At 48.2% G+C, this 14,846-nt stretch overlaps 2 protein-coding genes across 5 annotated transcripts; both read right to left on the reverse strand.

The window, feature by feature from the left end:
- Nucleotides 1–120: 120 nt before the first annotated feature.
- On the reverse strand, nt 121–9,644 carry FAM53C (family with sequence similarity 53 member C). Of its 4 annotated transcripts, none has more exons than XM_036425015.1 (5): nt 9,390–9,644; nt 5,827–6,056; nt 5,160–5,217; nt 2,633–3,417; nt 121–1,740 (listed from the first exon to the last, which is right to left on the reverse strand). In XM_036425015.1, exons 2-5 carry the CDS (start codon nt 5,902–5,904, stop codon nt 1,483–1,485), a joined length of 1,179 nt encoding a protein of 392 aa, XP_036280908.1. In that variant the 5' UTR covers nt 5,905–6,056; nt 9,390–9,644; the 3' UTR covers nt 121–1,482. The 4 variants fall into 4 exon arrangements, with proteins under 4 accessions (XP_036280908.1, XP_036280905.1, XP_036280906.1 ...); XM_036425012.2 differs by lacking the exon at nt 9,390–9,644 and adding an exon at nt 8,934–9,223; XM_036425013.1 differs by lacking the exon at nt 9,390–9,644 and adding an exon at nt 7,596–7,880.
- A 587-nt stretch (nt 9,645–10,231) lies between these two features.
- On the reverse strand, nt 10,232–14,682 carry LOC118711718 (oocyte-specific histone RNA stem-loop-binding protein 2). The gene is made up of 6 exons (XM_045576546.1): nt 14,411–14,682; nt 12,353–12,433; nt 12,142–12,246; nt 11,374–11,526; nt 11,111–11,222; nt 10,232–10,359 (listed from the first exon to the last, which is right to left on the reverse strand). Exons 1-5 carry the CDS (start codon nt 14,452–14,454, stop codon nt 11,132–11,134), a joined length of 474 nt encoding a protein of 157 aa, XP_045432502.1. The 5' UTR covers nt 14,455–14,682; the 3' UTR covers nt 10,232–10,359; nt 11,111–11,131.
- Between the last annotated feature and the right edge of the window lie 164 nt (nt 14,683–14,846).

Consider the following 14,846-nt stretch of genomic DNA (forward strand, 5'->3'; position numbering starts at 1 on the left):
TGGGAAGAAGACACTGTAATACACAAGGTTGCTTGGGAAAATGGATTATTCTAATAAAACTTTATTTTTTCAAACACGGCCACAGAGGCAGGACCTCATGTTTAACACACACACAGACTCATGGATTTTTTTTTTAATATAAAACAAAATTTACGAAAAATTTTTTTTCCACTTTTTGTATTTGTAATCCCATTAGCACGGGACTTTGGCAGCAGGTGGGAGTGAAGGGCAGCTAAGGCTGCCACTGGGCAGTCACCGGGCACAGGAGGAGAGCACCAGCCTGGGAGTGGCTTCACTCACACGCAGGGATACTCACCTACTGGTCAGCCACACCACACACACACAACACAGATGCAGATGTCTACCCAGCGCCAACCACGGCCCCGGAGAGATGCGCTCCACTCTGGGTAAGCCCAATATGTGAAAGTCCAAATAGTCAGACAGCTAAAGTGGAGGGAGGTTGCTTGCTTGCTTTACAAAAGCAGCAATCACAGGCTGCTTTTAAATGGTCAGCAGTCCAAATGCATCAAAGGTCAGAGGGTGAGGGGGAAAAGGTCCCATCAGTAAAGAGGGAAAGAAAGAGATGAAGCCCTTCAACCCTGCCTCAGTTACCCACATGTGCTTGCATCTACTTAGAGTGAGAGAGGCAGGTGGTGTACAGCCTAGGCAATCTGATAAGGAGAAAAGGCCAGCTCAGACTCAATGTGAAAAGCCCTCTCCAGCCCCCATACTAACTCTATCTAGGGGACGGGGGGGTGGGCCTGAGGAAAAGATCATTGGCTGAGGTCACAGCACTTAAAAGAGCCTGCAGTACCCCCAAACAGAATCCTTTGCAGAGCCAGTGGTGCTTATGGATTATAAGCCTGGTTCCAGAGCTACTTAGGAAAAAGAAAAACTTGGAAATAACTCCTTCCGACTTCTTGAACAAGCCCACTGTCCCATGGAAACTCGAGATCCTGGGGACATCATGATGCTCTACTATTAAGGAGCAACTGCTTTCCTTCCCTAAGGCTACGCAAACACACCTTTACACCTTTCCTCACGTACACTCCCAAGCACACACACACACACTCGCACACAATTTCTCCGAGGAGGCTGAATGACCCCCCCACCCTGGCCAAATTCTAAGACACAAGTGCCCTTTGAAGCAAAGGGGCTAGTGAAATTCCCCGAGCTGGGGTCAGCAGACCCCTTCCTTCCCTGCCCGTTGCTTTCTCATCGGCAGGGATACTCACACTCAGGGCCGCCATGGGAAGGGTCTGCTCTGGGCTGTCCCTCCCGCCACCAGCTCTGTTTATCTTGTCCCGGCCAGTGTCTCGGCATGGTCGAGCTTCCTGGAGCGAGATTTCCGGCTGGCCTGAATGGGAGCCCTCCACTCATCCCCATTCCCAGGCTGGGCCCCTAGTCTTGGAGCCTCGACACTTGTGAGTAGCCATAAGAGAGTCAGTCTGTGTGGCCCCAGGAAGTAGTAGCCTCTCAGTTTTAGTTCTCCTCAATCAGATTTAAGTCCAGGTCCCCAAAGTCCTGCTGGCACAGTGTCCGCTTACTCAGCGCCTGGCGCCCCCACCGCACAGACCCCTCCTCCTCCTCTTCGCTTTCACTCAGCACCTGGGAGGCACCCGCAACGGGGCTGCAGGAAGCAGAGAGGGGTGGGGGGCTACAGGCCATGAACCACGGTGGAGAGATGCTGCTGCCTTCCCGGGCTGTTTCTTGGAGACAGGCACCTCCTGAGTATGGTTTCTGTCAAATAAACAACAAAGTTAAGAAGGCAAAGGAAGAGAATAACATCCCAGAGCACGCTGGCCCAAGCTGTATTTCAAAGTGTCCTGTGCCTTAGTTACTCTCTAAGGCAGGAATCCTAGGCTTTAGGGTGAGGTTTATGAACTCACTGGTAAAATTTGGAAAATTCAGTGACCATGTAACATTTCTTTGAGGAGAGATCTCAGTTTCCATCAGAAGATTAAAGACTCATTTATGGGCAGAAATATCATGTCTATTTCACTACTGTAATGCCAGGGCCTATACTGTCAAGGTCAGGTACATAGTAGGTATCAAAAAAAAAAAATACCTGCTAACTGGTTAGATGGATGACTGTCAATAAGTATGTAAGTTTGCAAAGAGGTTTGTGACCCAGTGGTATAGCAGGAGTATGAAAAAGTGGGCAAGTGTTTAAGACAACTGCACTCATACTGGGAGGTCAAAAACGTATGCTGAACAGATGAACATTGCAGCAGCCTGTTTTTAGCTCTCCCAGACCCAAGGCAGTGAAGGGCAAGTGGCAAAACCATCCTTGAGCACAAGGAGGGGTGGGGCAATGACGACAGGACTCTGTGGCTTGTGCATTCTAGGAATGGAGGGAAAGTGCCTCCAGCAAAACAATCTGGGAATCCTTACTGGCACGTTTAACATGGCTCTCACCCGTTTCTCTGGAACCCCCAGGACATGGCACCTCAGGATTCAGTGCTAAAACGGGACAGTGCTGGGCAAGCTGGGATGGTAGGTCACTCCGGTGAAACCTCAGATATAAAGGGGAGGCCCTGCCAGGAAGGCATGGAACTAGGGCAGTGAAAGAGAACACAGTCCCTCTGCTCCCATCCAACCATTCTAGCTTCCTTAATCCGGCTGGTCCCACCTGATTCATCTTGTCAAAGTCCAAGGAAGGCCTTAGCCGCCGGGGGTCCTCCTCGTGGCGCCGCTTCACTCCAGCTTTTCGGGCATCCAGATCACAAGGCTGTGAGCGGCTTCGAGGAAGGTTGCGGAGGCCTCGGGGTCGCCAGGGCAGCTCTGGGGAGGATGCGGGGGAGCTCCGGGCAGAGGGCAAGAAGCGGCTTGCCTGTGGGCCCAGGCTGGGTGATAGGGAAAAGCGGCGTTGGGGTGGGCAAGGAGATAGGGATTCAGCATCACTTTCCCAGGAGCCATTTTGGGGGGAGGCAGCACAGGGCTGAGAGGAATCTTGGGTCAGGGCCAGGCTGAAGAAAGGGGGACTGCTGGGTCTGTGGGCCGGGGCACATTGAGAAGAGGCACTGGGAGCTTGGAGGAACCTGAGGCTGGAGACCCGCTTTGGAGGGCTCTGGTGAGGCACCTGCGGCCCACCCCCTCCACCACTGCCTCGGTGCTTGATGGGAGTCCACAGCTTGGAGGGGGCAGGCCGCCACACTGGCTGCCAGCGAGACAGGTCCACGGGCACCGAGAGTGAGCGGCAGTGCCTCTTGGGTGGAGGGGTGGGGGGCACAGGAAGCTTCTCTGGGTCGGGGGGCTCAGGGCTTAGAACTTGGGAGAGGGGCTGCTCCGGTGGGGAGCTTCCCCGGCTGGGTGGTCTGAGGTGCAGGCTCAAGCCTGACGGGTGGTAGCTGAGGTTGAGGCCGTCTTGAAACTCGGCACAGGAACAGTGGGGCAAGCCCCTCCAGGAAGCACCTTCTGGAAGGCATTCATCATAAAAATGATATTAATGATAGCCAATATATTTTTAAGAGCTTACTATGTCCCCATAATGTAATCAACATTTTCTGTGGTTTCCAAAAAAAACAACTATTATTATGCCCATTTCACAGATAAGAGAAGTCCAGTAACTTGCCCAAAGTCATGTAGCAATCAAATGACCAAAACAGGATTCAAACCCTGGTCTGTCTAAGATTAGATCTTTTAACAGCTATGCTATTCTGCCTCCATTATGACAAAACACATGAAATTGGAAATACACTCTCATACAGCGCCTTGCCACTCCCTCAAAGGTAAAACAATGGAAACGTTGTGTCAGTGTGCCCTGCTCATCCCTCACTCCACTCAACCTACTGCCCAGCTGGCCTATCCTCTCCTTCCTTAGCCTTTCCCCTTTCCAAGTCTCAGCAGCACCAAAATAGGAATTAGGGTTGCCAAGGAGTAAGAAGTAAGCAAACAGGTAAGAGATCACTTTTATTGCTAGGGAGGGCAAACAAGATGCAAAAGGCCTTTGGTAGTGGAACCATGCTTGGGAAACCCTAAGACTTTATGCAGCTTATGTGCCTGCGTCTGGTCACCCAAATACGTTGACTCCTTTCCCACAGACCTGCTCTGAAATCCAAACAGATTGGGGGACCGAGAGGTGGAAGAGAAAATGGACTAAAATGAATGGTCCTCACTGAATTCTAACCAAAACTCTATGACTTCTGGAGGCAGCTCATTAAGAGACAAAGGGCCGACATCTTTTATGTTGTGGGTAACAGACAGTTAAGAATGTTACAGCATATAGAGATAGTATGTGGGGAAACAAGACAACTGGGAAGGATTCTATGGACTCTGCTCTGGTGCAGTGGTTGTGCCCGGAGGGGTCTGGGGGGAAAATGGTTACCTTGACATTCCAAAGATATGTGATGGTAGGTGCAACAAGACAACAAACAAAAACAAAACAAAAACAAAAAGACAAACACGAAAAAAGATATATATATATGCCTACTCCCAAGCTCCTCTGGCTAGCTGACTGCAACCTGCAGAAGCTAGATATTTGGAACAACTGATAAGTATACGAAGTCATAAGATCATTGAGAAAACCCACACTTAACATTTTTAGTCAATAGTTCTGCCCCCTACTAACCTCCCTGAGGGCAGGGACCATGTCTCCTATTCTGCACTTGGAACATAATACCTGGCTCACAGCAAGCATTTAATAAATCAGAGAAAGAAATTAAATGAAGATGCTTTTGCCAACTTACTTCCCTTGCCAGGTATACTAGAAAAAAAGAAAAGAAAAAAAAGCTGCACAGCAGCCTAGCATCATGGGTTAAAGTTCTGGTTGTACAACAGTGATGCCTGCCCCCATGATCACAGACCCTTTGATGGAATAATGTATAATTTATACTTCAGATACACATTCACCTGTGTAAAATGACAGACATATGTACCAGGCTATTCATTATGGTTTTGTCTGGAAATAACCTAATCCACATTAATAAGAGACTGGTTAAATAAACTATGGTACACCCCTACAGTGCAATAATGTAAAACAAAGAAATGTTCAACATTACTAATGATATATGAAACAGAGACAAGTGCTCATCTCAGAAGGTGACCCTGACAAGAATGTTGTGGAGGTAGGCTACCTAGTCCTGGTCACTGGAAACCAAAGAAATATGTGGATGGAAGCATGGACATACACACACCTATGCAAATACACAATACCTTACCAGGCACAAGCTGGAAAGGGTTCCCACAGTTGGAGATGTCTGCATGATCAGGCAAAGGCTAAGAGAGAGACAATATCCATCATGATTCAGGTTCAGGACCCAGATTTCCAAGCCCTGTTCAGCTCACCCCTGCAATTCCTGGGCTAGAGGGATGTTAGGGACTCTTTTTTAAAAAAAAAAAAAATATATGTCTTTATTGATTTCTGAGAAGGGAGAGGGATAGAAACATCAACGATGAGAATCAATCATTGACTGTCTGCCTCTTGCACGCCCCACACTGGGAATCAAGCCTGCAACACAGGCATATGCCTTTGACTGGAATCGAACCTAGGACCTATCAATCCCCACTCTATCCACTGAGCTAAACCAGCCAGGGCTGGGGACTCTTTAAAAAGTGTTCTCTTCTTTCTTCCCAAAGTTAGTAAAATAATGCACAACTTCCAATATTTCAAACCCTTCTCCACCCAAGTTTTACTGTTCCGTCTCTATCAGTGGAAAAATCCCTGCTTTCTTCCTTTTGGGATGGGTTTCTTGAGCTTTTACTGGACTCTTCCAGGAGAAGCACCATGACTCATATGGCATAGGACAAGGGTGAAGTAGTAGCAACAAACAGCCTCTGTAAAAAGGGGGCAGGGGTCGTGGAGAAGCAGGAAGACTGGGCTTTTACCAGACTGATGCTGAAGCGTGTGCATTTCAGCTCATCCAGAGTCTGTTTCTGTAGCTGCTCGGTGATCAGGGTTATCATGATTCTTCCCGGGATCTGACTTGAACACTTCGGAGCAAATGATGGATATCTTCCCTGTTGTTCTTCCAGATCTCACTTGTGAGCTGTCTTCTGCCACTGCAGCACCATTCTAGCACCATGGGGACTTCCCTCTCCAGTCATGCCTGCTGAGTCTGCCAATTAGAGGGACCGGCCCCAAGTGATATTAGAGATATACCTGGTCTGGAGACGGAAAATGCATGGCACACATACCACAGCATCCCTATGCCAGGCCTCTGGCAGACATCATTAATTGATCACAGCTTTTTCCTGGTAAGCCTAAACATAGCCTCAGACACATTATAAGCTTGGCAGTCCAGATACCTAGTAAAATGAACTGGAGTTGGCAAGCAAATTGAAACCTATTTGCCACTCCTAACCTGGTTCATGCTCTGCTGTCTACCCAGAATACAAGCACCACTTAGGAAACAGCTAAGGTGAGAAAGAGGAATGACCAAATGGTTATTTCCATCCTGATTAGCCCAATATTTTATTTATCAGAAGCAGAGAGGTACCCTTTACCTAGACTACAGAAATAATAATAGGGAGCAGGAACAGCAGTGGTTGGAATGATTTTCTGCTTCAGATAAGAGTCAATGAGGTTTGTAGTTCTCCCTTAGCCTGACCGGCTGATGTAATTTTCCAACAGATAGTGTATATATTCTCTTATAAAATAAAAAGATAAGGAAATGGTACCAGGGTACTCTGTGACTTTATTCAACTAAGTTTTTAGCCTGTTCTGACTCAAAAACCATTAATACAATTAATCAGGACTCTTTCTCAGGTCAATTTGGTAAAAACAAACCAATTCTATCAGATAACAGGCTTTAAGCCCACATAATTACCTGAGGGGTCTTACTCCAGGGAGAAGGGGAGGGTAACCTAGTGTCTTCATACTATTCTGCCTATTCCTAGAAGTGACTAGCAGGCTGACTGTTCACCAGAGGGTATCTGTAGCATTTGCTAAGTAAAGGGAATAAACTATCTAGAAATCTCAATCCTGACCCTATTTGCTGTGGCAGTTTTGGCAAATCACTTAACCTTAGTCTCAATTTACCCATGTATTATAAAACGGGCCGAATAATCTTAACCTGTCGCATACAACATAACAGACACCAAAATGCAAGAAGCATACCATCTGGCCTGTACAAACCAGGAGTCCACATAGGCTGTTTCTCATCCCTCCGGTTTGTTGCTCGACAAAGCCTCAGGCTGCCACAAGTGGTGATACATTAAGAGGAAGGCAACCAGATTTATCTCTTTGATTAGATGCCAACCTCAATCACCTCAATGACACCCAAAAGAGCTTTTTTCTGTGACCTTGGGGGCAAGATTACTTTCTACTTTTACAAAAAAAGAAGGGATCACCTCTACCCCATTCCTTCCTCAGAGGGAGGCATGCCACAAGGAAAAGCAAATAAACACACGTGGACATACTTGGGAGCTTTTTGGAAGAAAGGTGTGGGAACAGTCAATTATCAGTGCAGTTAACTATCATTTTCATGCATAATTATTACAACCCTGAATGCAGTTCCAGCTTCTTGAGAGCTCTCTTCAGCTACTTCCCCTACTATGTTGAGGGAGAAGCTAAAGCTTCTATCACTTCTGCTCTTGGTTTCTTAACTCTACCCTCAAAGATCAACCAGAGAGGAAACCTAACTGCAGGCGTTTACCCCAGAGACCCTGGGCTCCAGGCTGACAACAGGCTGACCAGCCATGAGGAGCAGCGTGTGAAGCAAAACTCTTTCAGGCTTTTCATGAGGCATTTGGCCAAACAGCAAACTCCCAGTCCTCTCTGGGATCAAGTGAAGAGAGTGATTTCGTGGTGGGTTTTTTTTCTTTTTTTCCCTTCTGCGTTTTAATTGTTGGGATGTGGCCACACACGGCGGTAATTGGAACAATGCAACTACCACCACGCAACTGATACTCTCAGCCCGAGTTTCCGAAAACAGGCCAGGCTGAGAGGGGGAACAGAACGGAAGCCATAAGGAATCAAACCAGGACACAAAAGAAGGCAAACCAGCTCCGCGAGGGGCCTCCTCTGTCTCGGGCAGACGAAGAAAAAAAAGTGTAAGAAGCCCTCTCTTGCCGCCTTCCTTTCCCTTCCATTTTGTATTATCTGAGGGCAGAGGCTACCCTGAACGTTCACCAAACAAGTTAAAACTTCTCGGCTTAGCTGGCACGGAGCTCAGCCCTGCAAGGAGCGGCAGGCCGCTAGGCCCTCCCCACAATCCCACCAGGCCCAACTCGACCCAGGCTTTCCCTCCACCATCGGCCCCCTAAAATAAAGCTTGGACCCTCACCCCCACCTCCCATTGGATGGCAGTGACCCCTGACACTCGGGTTCCAGGGATGCTGAGGTTGTGCTGAAGCCTGGAGAACCTAGCATCCAGTCAGGCTAATGGGGAGGAGAAGTCACCAATCCTCTGGGGACCTTCCCTCAGGTCCCAGCCCCAAACCTCTTGGGGAGACTGAAGGAAAACAGGAGGAAGCAGGGAGGTGCAGGAACAGGTAAGTGGGGGTCTGAGGGCTCTTCCCCCGTGTGGCTCTGGTGGAGAGAAGGGTGACAAGTGGGGCGAACCCCTCCCCCTCCGTCCCCTCTCCCCCCCCCCCCCCCGATGAAGAAGCAAGAGGCTAGGCCCCCCTCCAATTTTCAACCTCCCCCTCGGCTGCCCTGCCTGTCCCCGCGGGGTGGGGCATAGGTCGTCCGCTGGCCCCTGTGGGGGCGCCAGGGCTCGCTCAGGAGGGGGCTTGTCGCTCCTCTCTTCCCAATTAGCTTCCATCGTCGGGCCGCGGAGGCGAACTCGGGACGCAGGGGATGGAAAGGGTCCGGGACTCAGCGCTCCGCCACCCCTCCCCCACCGGGTCCCTTGCTCTCCCCGCGGAGGCGGCCGGCGAGGCCCTGCCGCGCGGGCGGCCGGGCTGGGGGAAGGGAGAGAGGGGAAGAGGGAGGGCCGGCCGGGGAGCCCGCCCCGAGGCCCGAGCGCCACCTGCCCTCCTCCGCCACCTACCGCGGCGCCTCCGGCTCCCAGGGCCGCGCCGGAGCAGCTCTGAGCGCTCCGTTCACCCCACGGTGTCCTTAAAAGGCGCCAGCGCGAACCAACGGGCCTCCCGGGCGGGCGGGGGCGCCTCTCCCGCCCACAGAGCGCCCCCGAGCGGTCCGCGGGGGCTCGGGACTCGCGTCGCTTCTCTCTCCGAGTCTTTCTCAGGCGGTGCCGTCAGGAAGGAGGCCGGTTCTTTGATTTAAGGATGAGGGCGGTTTCCTCCCGATGGAGTCACCCCCCTCCAAAATCCTGCAGCAGGTGGACCGGCCCAGTTGGAGGCACCTCTCGAAAGCCGCGGGGGAGGCCGCGTCGGGAGAAGGTAAACAAAGCTACCGCTCCCGCCCTCCGTGTCCACCTCGGGCCAAGGACAGCCTTCTCATCGGCTCGGGCCGCTTAATAAGAATTCGCCAAGGCCCCTCTCACCTGTTCTCCTCTCCCACCTCCTACCGCCGCCTCTCTGAAGGAATCCCATCCCCCCCCAGCAGAGGACCCGTCCGCGGCGCGAAGGCTTCTGGGAAGTGTAGTCCAAGCGCCGATTAGGGCCTGCTCTAAGTCCCAGGAGCCCCCCCTTCCAGCGGCCAGATCGACTCGAACCGTGTAAACCCAGGACTTTACTACAGTTGGGGGCTGTTCCCGTTTGGTTCTGTGATGAGCCCTCACCCAGAAACTTTATAAAAGCTAAGGAGGGCCCAGGACCGATCACTCCTTTTCCTCCCTCTAACGCACCGCCCCCCCCTCAACAGGATGAGGTAATGGGATTGTGATTATGACATCATAGGCGGCTCAGTAACCCGCGTGGGAGGGGCGGGGGGCAGAAGGGCGGAGGGGTACGGTAGTTCCACCTGGACCACTTTCCTTAAGACTGGGAGGGAGGAAAAAGGCAGATGGGGAAAAGATGGTGATGGTGCTATGTAGTTCCTCTTCAGGTAGAGTTAAACCACCTTTTATTAAACCGCCACCACTGCCACCACAGCCAAAGTTTAAGTCCTTTTTGAAGACAATGTAGACGGTAGTAGATGAAGAGGTTGGGGAATAGGAAGATGGTTTCTGGTTCTTATGTAAATTTTGAGTCTCATCAGTCAATGAAGGTTTTAGAGAGAGACAGGGAAAAAACATGGAAAAGGAGTGGTTTTAAACAATGTCTTTGTGTTGTGATCTCTTTGTAGAATTTTAGATTTCTTTTGTAATCGATGGGAAAGTAACAGTAGTGCAATTAAATCCTCACTACTACATTTAGCAACAGGTCCCCTGAAAGGTGTCTTTTCCCTAAATAATGTATACCTCACTCAAATCTGGGACAGATAACTAGCTGTGATCAGTTAGAAAGTAGAACCAGTGGTGGGATCTTCACAGCGCCTGGGAAGGGAGGAGTCAGAGCCACCTAGTCTGCAAACTGAAAAAGAAGAGGAAAAGTTAGGTACTTAGTAAGAAAATGGGGTCAAGGGAAGATATACCTCACGTTTCCTTTGCCCTGCCCATTTCCCCCTGGCAAAAGAACTGGCAGAGGTTTGAAGTTACAGGAGATATGGTTTCCAATAATTAGTGTTGTGGCACACTTATGTGTCAGGCACCATGCTACATACTTTAAATATGTATTCTCATTTTTGCTTACAATCATCAAGTGGAAAAACATCATATCTGACCTGAAATGGCTGGAGAGGTTAAGGGACTGCCCATGTGGTAGACAAAAGTGGTAATTTAAAAAGCAGTCTGAGGCTCTAAAGCCCTTGATTTTTATCACTAGATAATCCCCCTTTTTATCATTAGCCATACTTACTAAAGTTAAATAATTGAATATAAGATGTTTAGTTAACATTGGCTCATTTGAAAAACACTGAGAGTTTAAAAATAACAAATAACAAGTTAGATTTCAAGCTTCACTTTAAAAGATTACACCTCTTTCATCAAGTATAAAATAGCCCCCCAATGCAGCCCATTACAAACTATAATATCCTTATGCCACTTTTAGTTCTCATGTTTGTTTGTTTGTTTGTTTTTTACTCATGTCATTGTATTTTTTCTTGCTACCCCATTTTCCTTTTTTGTTTTTCGACTCTTAGCTTGAACCTCATCTTAATTGTGACCTCATAGACCAAACCCCATTCTCTGACCCTACTCTAGTGGGTTTCAGCAGAAGATACTACCTGGGCTTCCTGCAGATTCTCTTAGGGTTCCAGGGTCTGGAGCCAGTCATCCAGGAGGCCATCCAAAGGGGTGGAATCCATTGGTTCTAAGAGAGGAGTCTCCATTCCCTGCCTATGAAGGGAGCAGAGTCAGAGGAGCATGCACCTCATTCCAACTCTCCCTTTTTAGCCAGTGAAAGTTAAATCTCTGCAAAATGGGAGAGATTTTTAATTTCTTCCTAGAGTCCACCACTCTAGGAAGAAATCAAGAATAGTGCACATACCCCTCAGCCCCCCGGCCCTGCAGAGGCTGGCTGGGGGGGTCCCAGGAATGCAGTGCTTTTCTCCATTGCCGGATCTGGGCATCCCAGGAGCGGCGGCTATACCTCCTGTTTTTGTTTGGAGTTTGAGGATGAAGTCCTGGCTGTCGTTGTGCCCTGGCAACAACAGTTATGCGTCAGACTGAGATCGAGGTGTAGGGGGCACGGCTCACTGCTTATCACAGTGAATCAGGAGACTTATTAGGGATTCTCTGAGAATTAGGTATGATCCATGCCCTCAGTCCAGAAAAAAATCTTCAAGTCAGATTAAACATCATACTTCCTAACTCCCCAATATTCTTTCTTCTGGGAAGGTTAAATTAGATATTCCAATTCCCTCAGAAGTCAAGATAGGGATAAAAGTCAGTATTTGGCATCCCTTTCAAACACACTCTATCTTTCATATAGTTAGTTGTATGTGTGCATGTAAACTTTCATGTAATTAGGTAAATACATTTCAGTTAGCCAAGTCAGCTGGCGGCATGAGATAAAAATGGAAAGAAAAAACTTCATAAGCAAACATGGATAGAGGGTTTTGTTTTTTTAAAGATAGGCTTTAAGAAGGTCTTCTGGACTAAGTATGACTTAACCTTGGGGCTAGGTTGCAGGAGAATTTGTTTTAGTAATACTTAAGTTTGTGAGAGCACTCAGATTCTAGTATATTTCCAACACCTGACATTGAACTAAAGCCACTTGACTGAGACTCTTGTGACTACCCACAACTACACTCACTTGGGGACCTGCTGCAGAAAACACTGGTAACCAGGTGTGCGCTTGCCATAATCTATCTGCTTTTGCCGCCGTTGTAGGACAATTTCATCTGTTTCTACCTCCCACCTGTGGGGAAGTATATAGTGGCCACATGAAGTGTCATCATAATTATCAAAGCAGAAAACAACTCATCCCACACTCCCCTAATCCCCAGTGTGATTTTCAAACTCACCTGGCCTGGCAGAGCTCTGTGCTGATTCCCACACTCACCATTTCTACTCTGCAGGGTAAAGACTCTTCACACTGCTCCTTTCTGGGGAAACAAATTCTACAAATGAAAAGGGTATTTTAGGACAATCCCCAACTGACTATACACCTCTAAGCCACTACTATAATCAAGATGCTAACACTTGATAAAGGTTGTTTTTCAAAGATAAAGGTTGCATTTCTAATTTGTTCCCCGAAGTGTAGACTGCAAGCCATCTGTCTACATAGCACCCAGGGACCCTGATAATTCCTGGGCCCCATTCTAGACCTGTTGGATCATCATTTTAGGGGCCTGTATTTTAAATTGCTTCCAAGTTTATTTTTATTTTTTATTATGCAGAGAAGTAAAGAGAATACCATCATGTTTTGTTACTCAAAGTATGGTCCCTGTACCACCTGCATCAGCATCAGCTAGAACAGTGATCATCAAACTCATTAGTCGATAGAGCGCAATATCAACAGTACAATGATTGAAATTTCTTTTGAGAGCCAAATTTTTAAAACTTAAGCTTCTTCTAACGCCACTTCTTAAAAATCAACTTGCCCAGGCTGTGGTATTTTGTGGAAGAGCCACACTCAAGGGGCCAAAGAGCCACATGTGGCTTGCGAGCGCAGTTTGCCGACCACGGAGCTAGAAGTAAAGAATCTTGGGCCTCAACCCAGATCTACTGAATCAGAATCTACATTTTAACAAGATCCCCAGGTGATTTGTATACAGATTAAACTTTGAGAGCACTGATATAATGGATCCTCAGTTACCCATCACCCAACACTCATGGCCAATTTTGTTTCATCCAGATCCACCACCACTCCCACAGCAGTATTTAAAAACAAGTCCCCAGCCGAAACCGATTTGGCTCAGTGGATAGAGCATCGGCCTGGGAACTGAAAGGTCCCGGGTTCGATTCCGGTCAAGGGCATGTACCTTGGTTGCGGGCATATCTCCAGTAGCGGGTGTATAAGAGGCAGCTAATAGATGATTCTCTCTCATCAATGTTTCTAACTCTCTATCCCTCTCTCTTCCTCTCTGTAAAAAGTCAATAAAATATATTTTAAAAAAACAAGTCCCCAAAATTAAGAATAAATTCTTGCTGGGCGGGTAAGGCTCAGTGGTTGAGCATGGACCTGTGAAGCAAAAGGTCATCTGTTGGATTCTGGGTCAGGCACATGCGCTGGTTGCAGGCTCAATTCCCAGTAGGGGGCGTGCTGTTTGTGATTGTTTCTTTCCCTGCTCCCTTCTAAAATCAATTTTAAAAAAATATATTTTATTGATTTTTTTACAGAGAGGGAGAGGGATAGAGAGAGTTAGAAACATCGATGAGAGTCATCGATCAGCTGCCTCTTGCACACCCCCTACTGGGGATATGTCCACAACCAAGGTACATGCCCTTGACCGGAATCAAACCCGGGACCCTTCAGTCCGCAGACTGATGCTCTACCACTGAGCCAAACCGGTTTCGGCTCTAAAATCGATTTAAAAAAATAAAAAATATATGTATATTAAAATCTCTCTCATCTTTGAGATTTCTATCCTCCCTCTCTAAAATCAATAAAATATTTATTAAAAATTAGATTATTTTAATATCACCTAATTAATGTTCCAAGTTCCATAAGCAACCAAATTTTGAGATCTTTTGAATTGTGACAAGAATTATGCCAAGCCCTAACCGGTTTGGCTCAGTGGATAGAGCGTCGGCTTGCAGACTCAAGGGTCCCAGGTTCGATGCCGGTCAAGGGCATGTACCTCGGTTGCAGGCACATTACCCAGTGGGGCGTATGCAGGAGGCAGCTGATCGATGTTTCTAACTATCCCTCTCCCTTCCTTTCTGTAAAAAATCAATAAAAATACAATTTCTTAAAAAGAATTATGCCAATAACTAAATCAACTCCCCTGCTTTCCCTGAAAAGGAATTTCCTTTACTCACGTAATTTAGCGTCTTAGAGATGCTGCGGGCTAACCGGGAGATCTTACTAGGAAAGCTCTTGGGAGGGGCCAATGCCGCTTAGCATCAAATACACACACCTGCTTCGCCCCGGCATCTGCCACACTCGCGGCAAATGCTCCATGTCCAGCGGAAGGGTAGCAGGCTGAGAGGGGGAAAGTCCTTATAGTATACGGGAAAGAAGCAAGGAAAAAGAAACGTCTAAAACACCTCCTTAGCCAAACTAATACCTCCAAGTATTAAGGACCGGACGTCACAAGCGCTAGCGAGGTGCAATTTAAATCTCCCGGGGTCCGAGGGGCGGGGCGAAGGGAAATTTCAGGAAGGGCGAGGCGATTGGCTGCAGGTAAAGCCAATGGTACGCCAGACTCGTGCGGGGGGGGAGAGGGGGGAGCCTTACTAAGCAGCTGCCGAATGCTAGTGGGCCAATCGGCATCGTGCTCTGGTTGTGGGGCGGGGCAAATTGGGTTCCTACCAGCGCCAGCTCACGCGCGCCCCCCCCCCCGGTGATGTACG

The sequence above is a fragment of the Pipistrellus kuhlii genome, unplaced genomic scaffold (genome assembly GCF_014108245.1).
Source record: "Pipistrellus kuhlii isolate mPipKuh1 unplaced genomic scaffold, mPipKuh1.p scaffold_m20_p_8, whole genome shotgun sequence".
Taxonomy (NCBI): Eukaryota; Metazoa; Chordata; class Mammalia; order Chiroptera; family Vespertilionidae; genus Pipistrellus; species Pipistrellus kuhlii.

Coding starts and splice junctions, on each gene's coding strand:
- LOC118711718 (XM_045576546.1), bottom strand. CDS start 14,454: ATGGAGCATTTGCCGCGAGTGTGGCAGATGCCGGGGCGAAGCAG. Junction 12,247..12,352: donor ACAGAGCTCTGCCAGGCCAG/GTGAGTTTGAAA, acceptor ACTTCCCCACAG/GTGGGAGGTAGAAACAGATG. Junction 11,527..12,141: donor TTTCTGCAGCAGGTCCCCAA/GTGAGTGTAGTT, acceptor TGTTGTTGCCAG/GGCACAACGACAGCCAGGAC.
- FAM53C (XM_036425015.1), bottom strand. CDS start 5,904: ATGATAACCCTGATCACCGAGCAGCTACAGAAACAGACTCTGGATGAG. Junction 5,218..5,826: donor CACGCTTCAGCATCAGTCTG/GTAAAAGCCCAG, acceptor TCTCTCTCTTAG/CCTTTGCCTGATCATGCAGA. Junction 1,741..2,632: donor ACTTTGACAAGATGAATCAG/GTGGGACCAGCC, acceptor TTTATTTGACAG/AAACCATACTCAGGAGGTGC.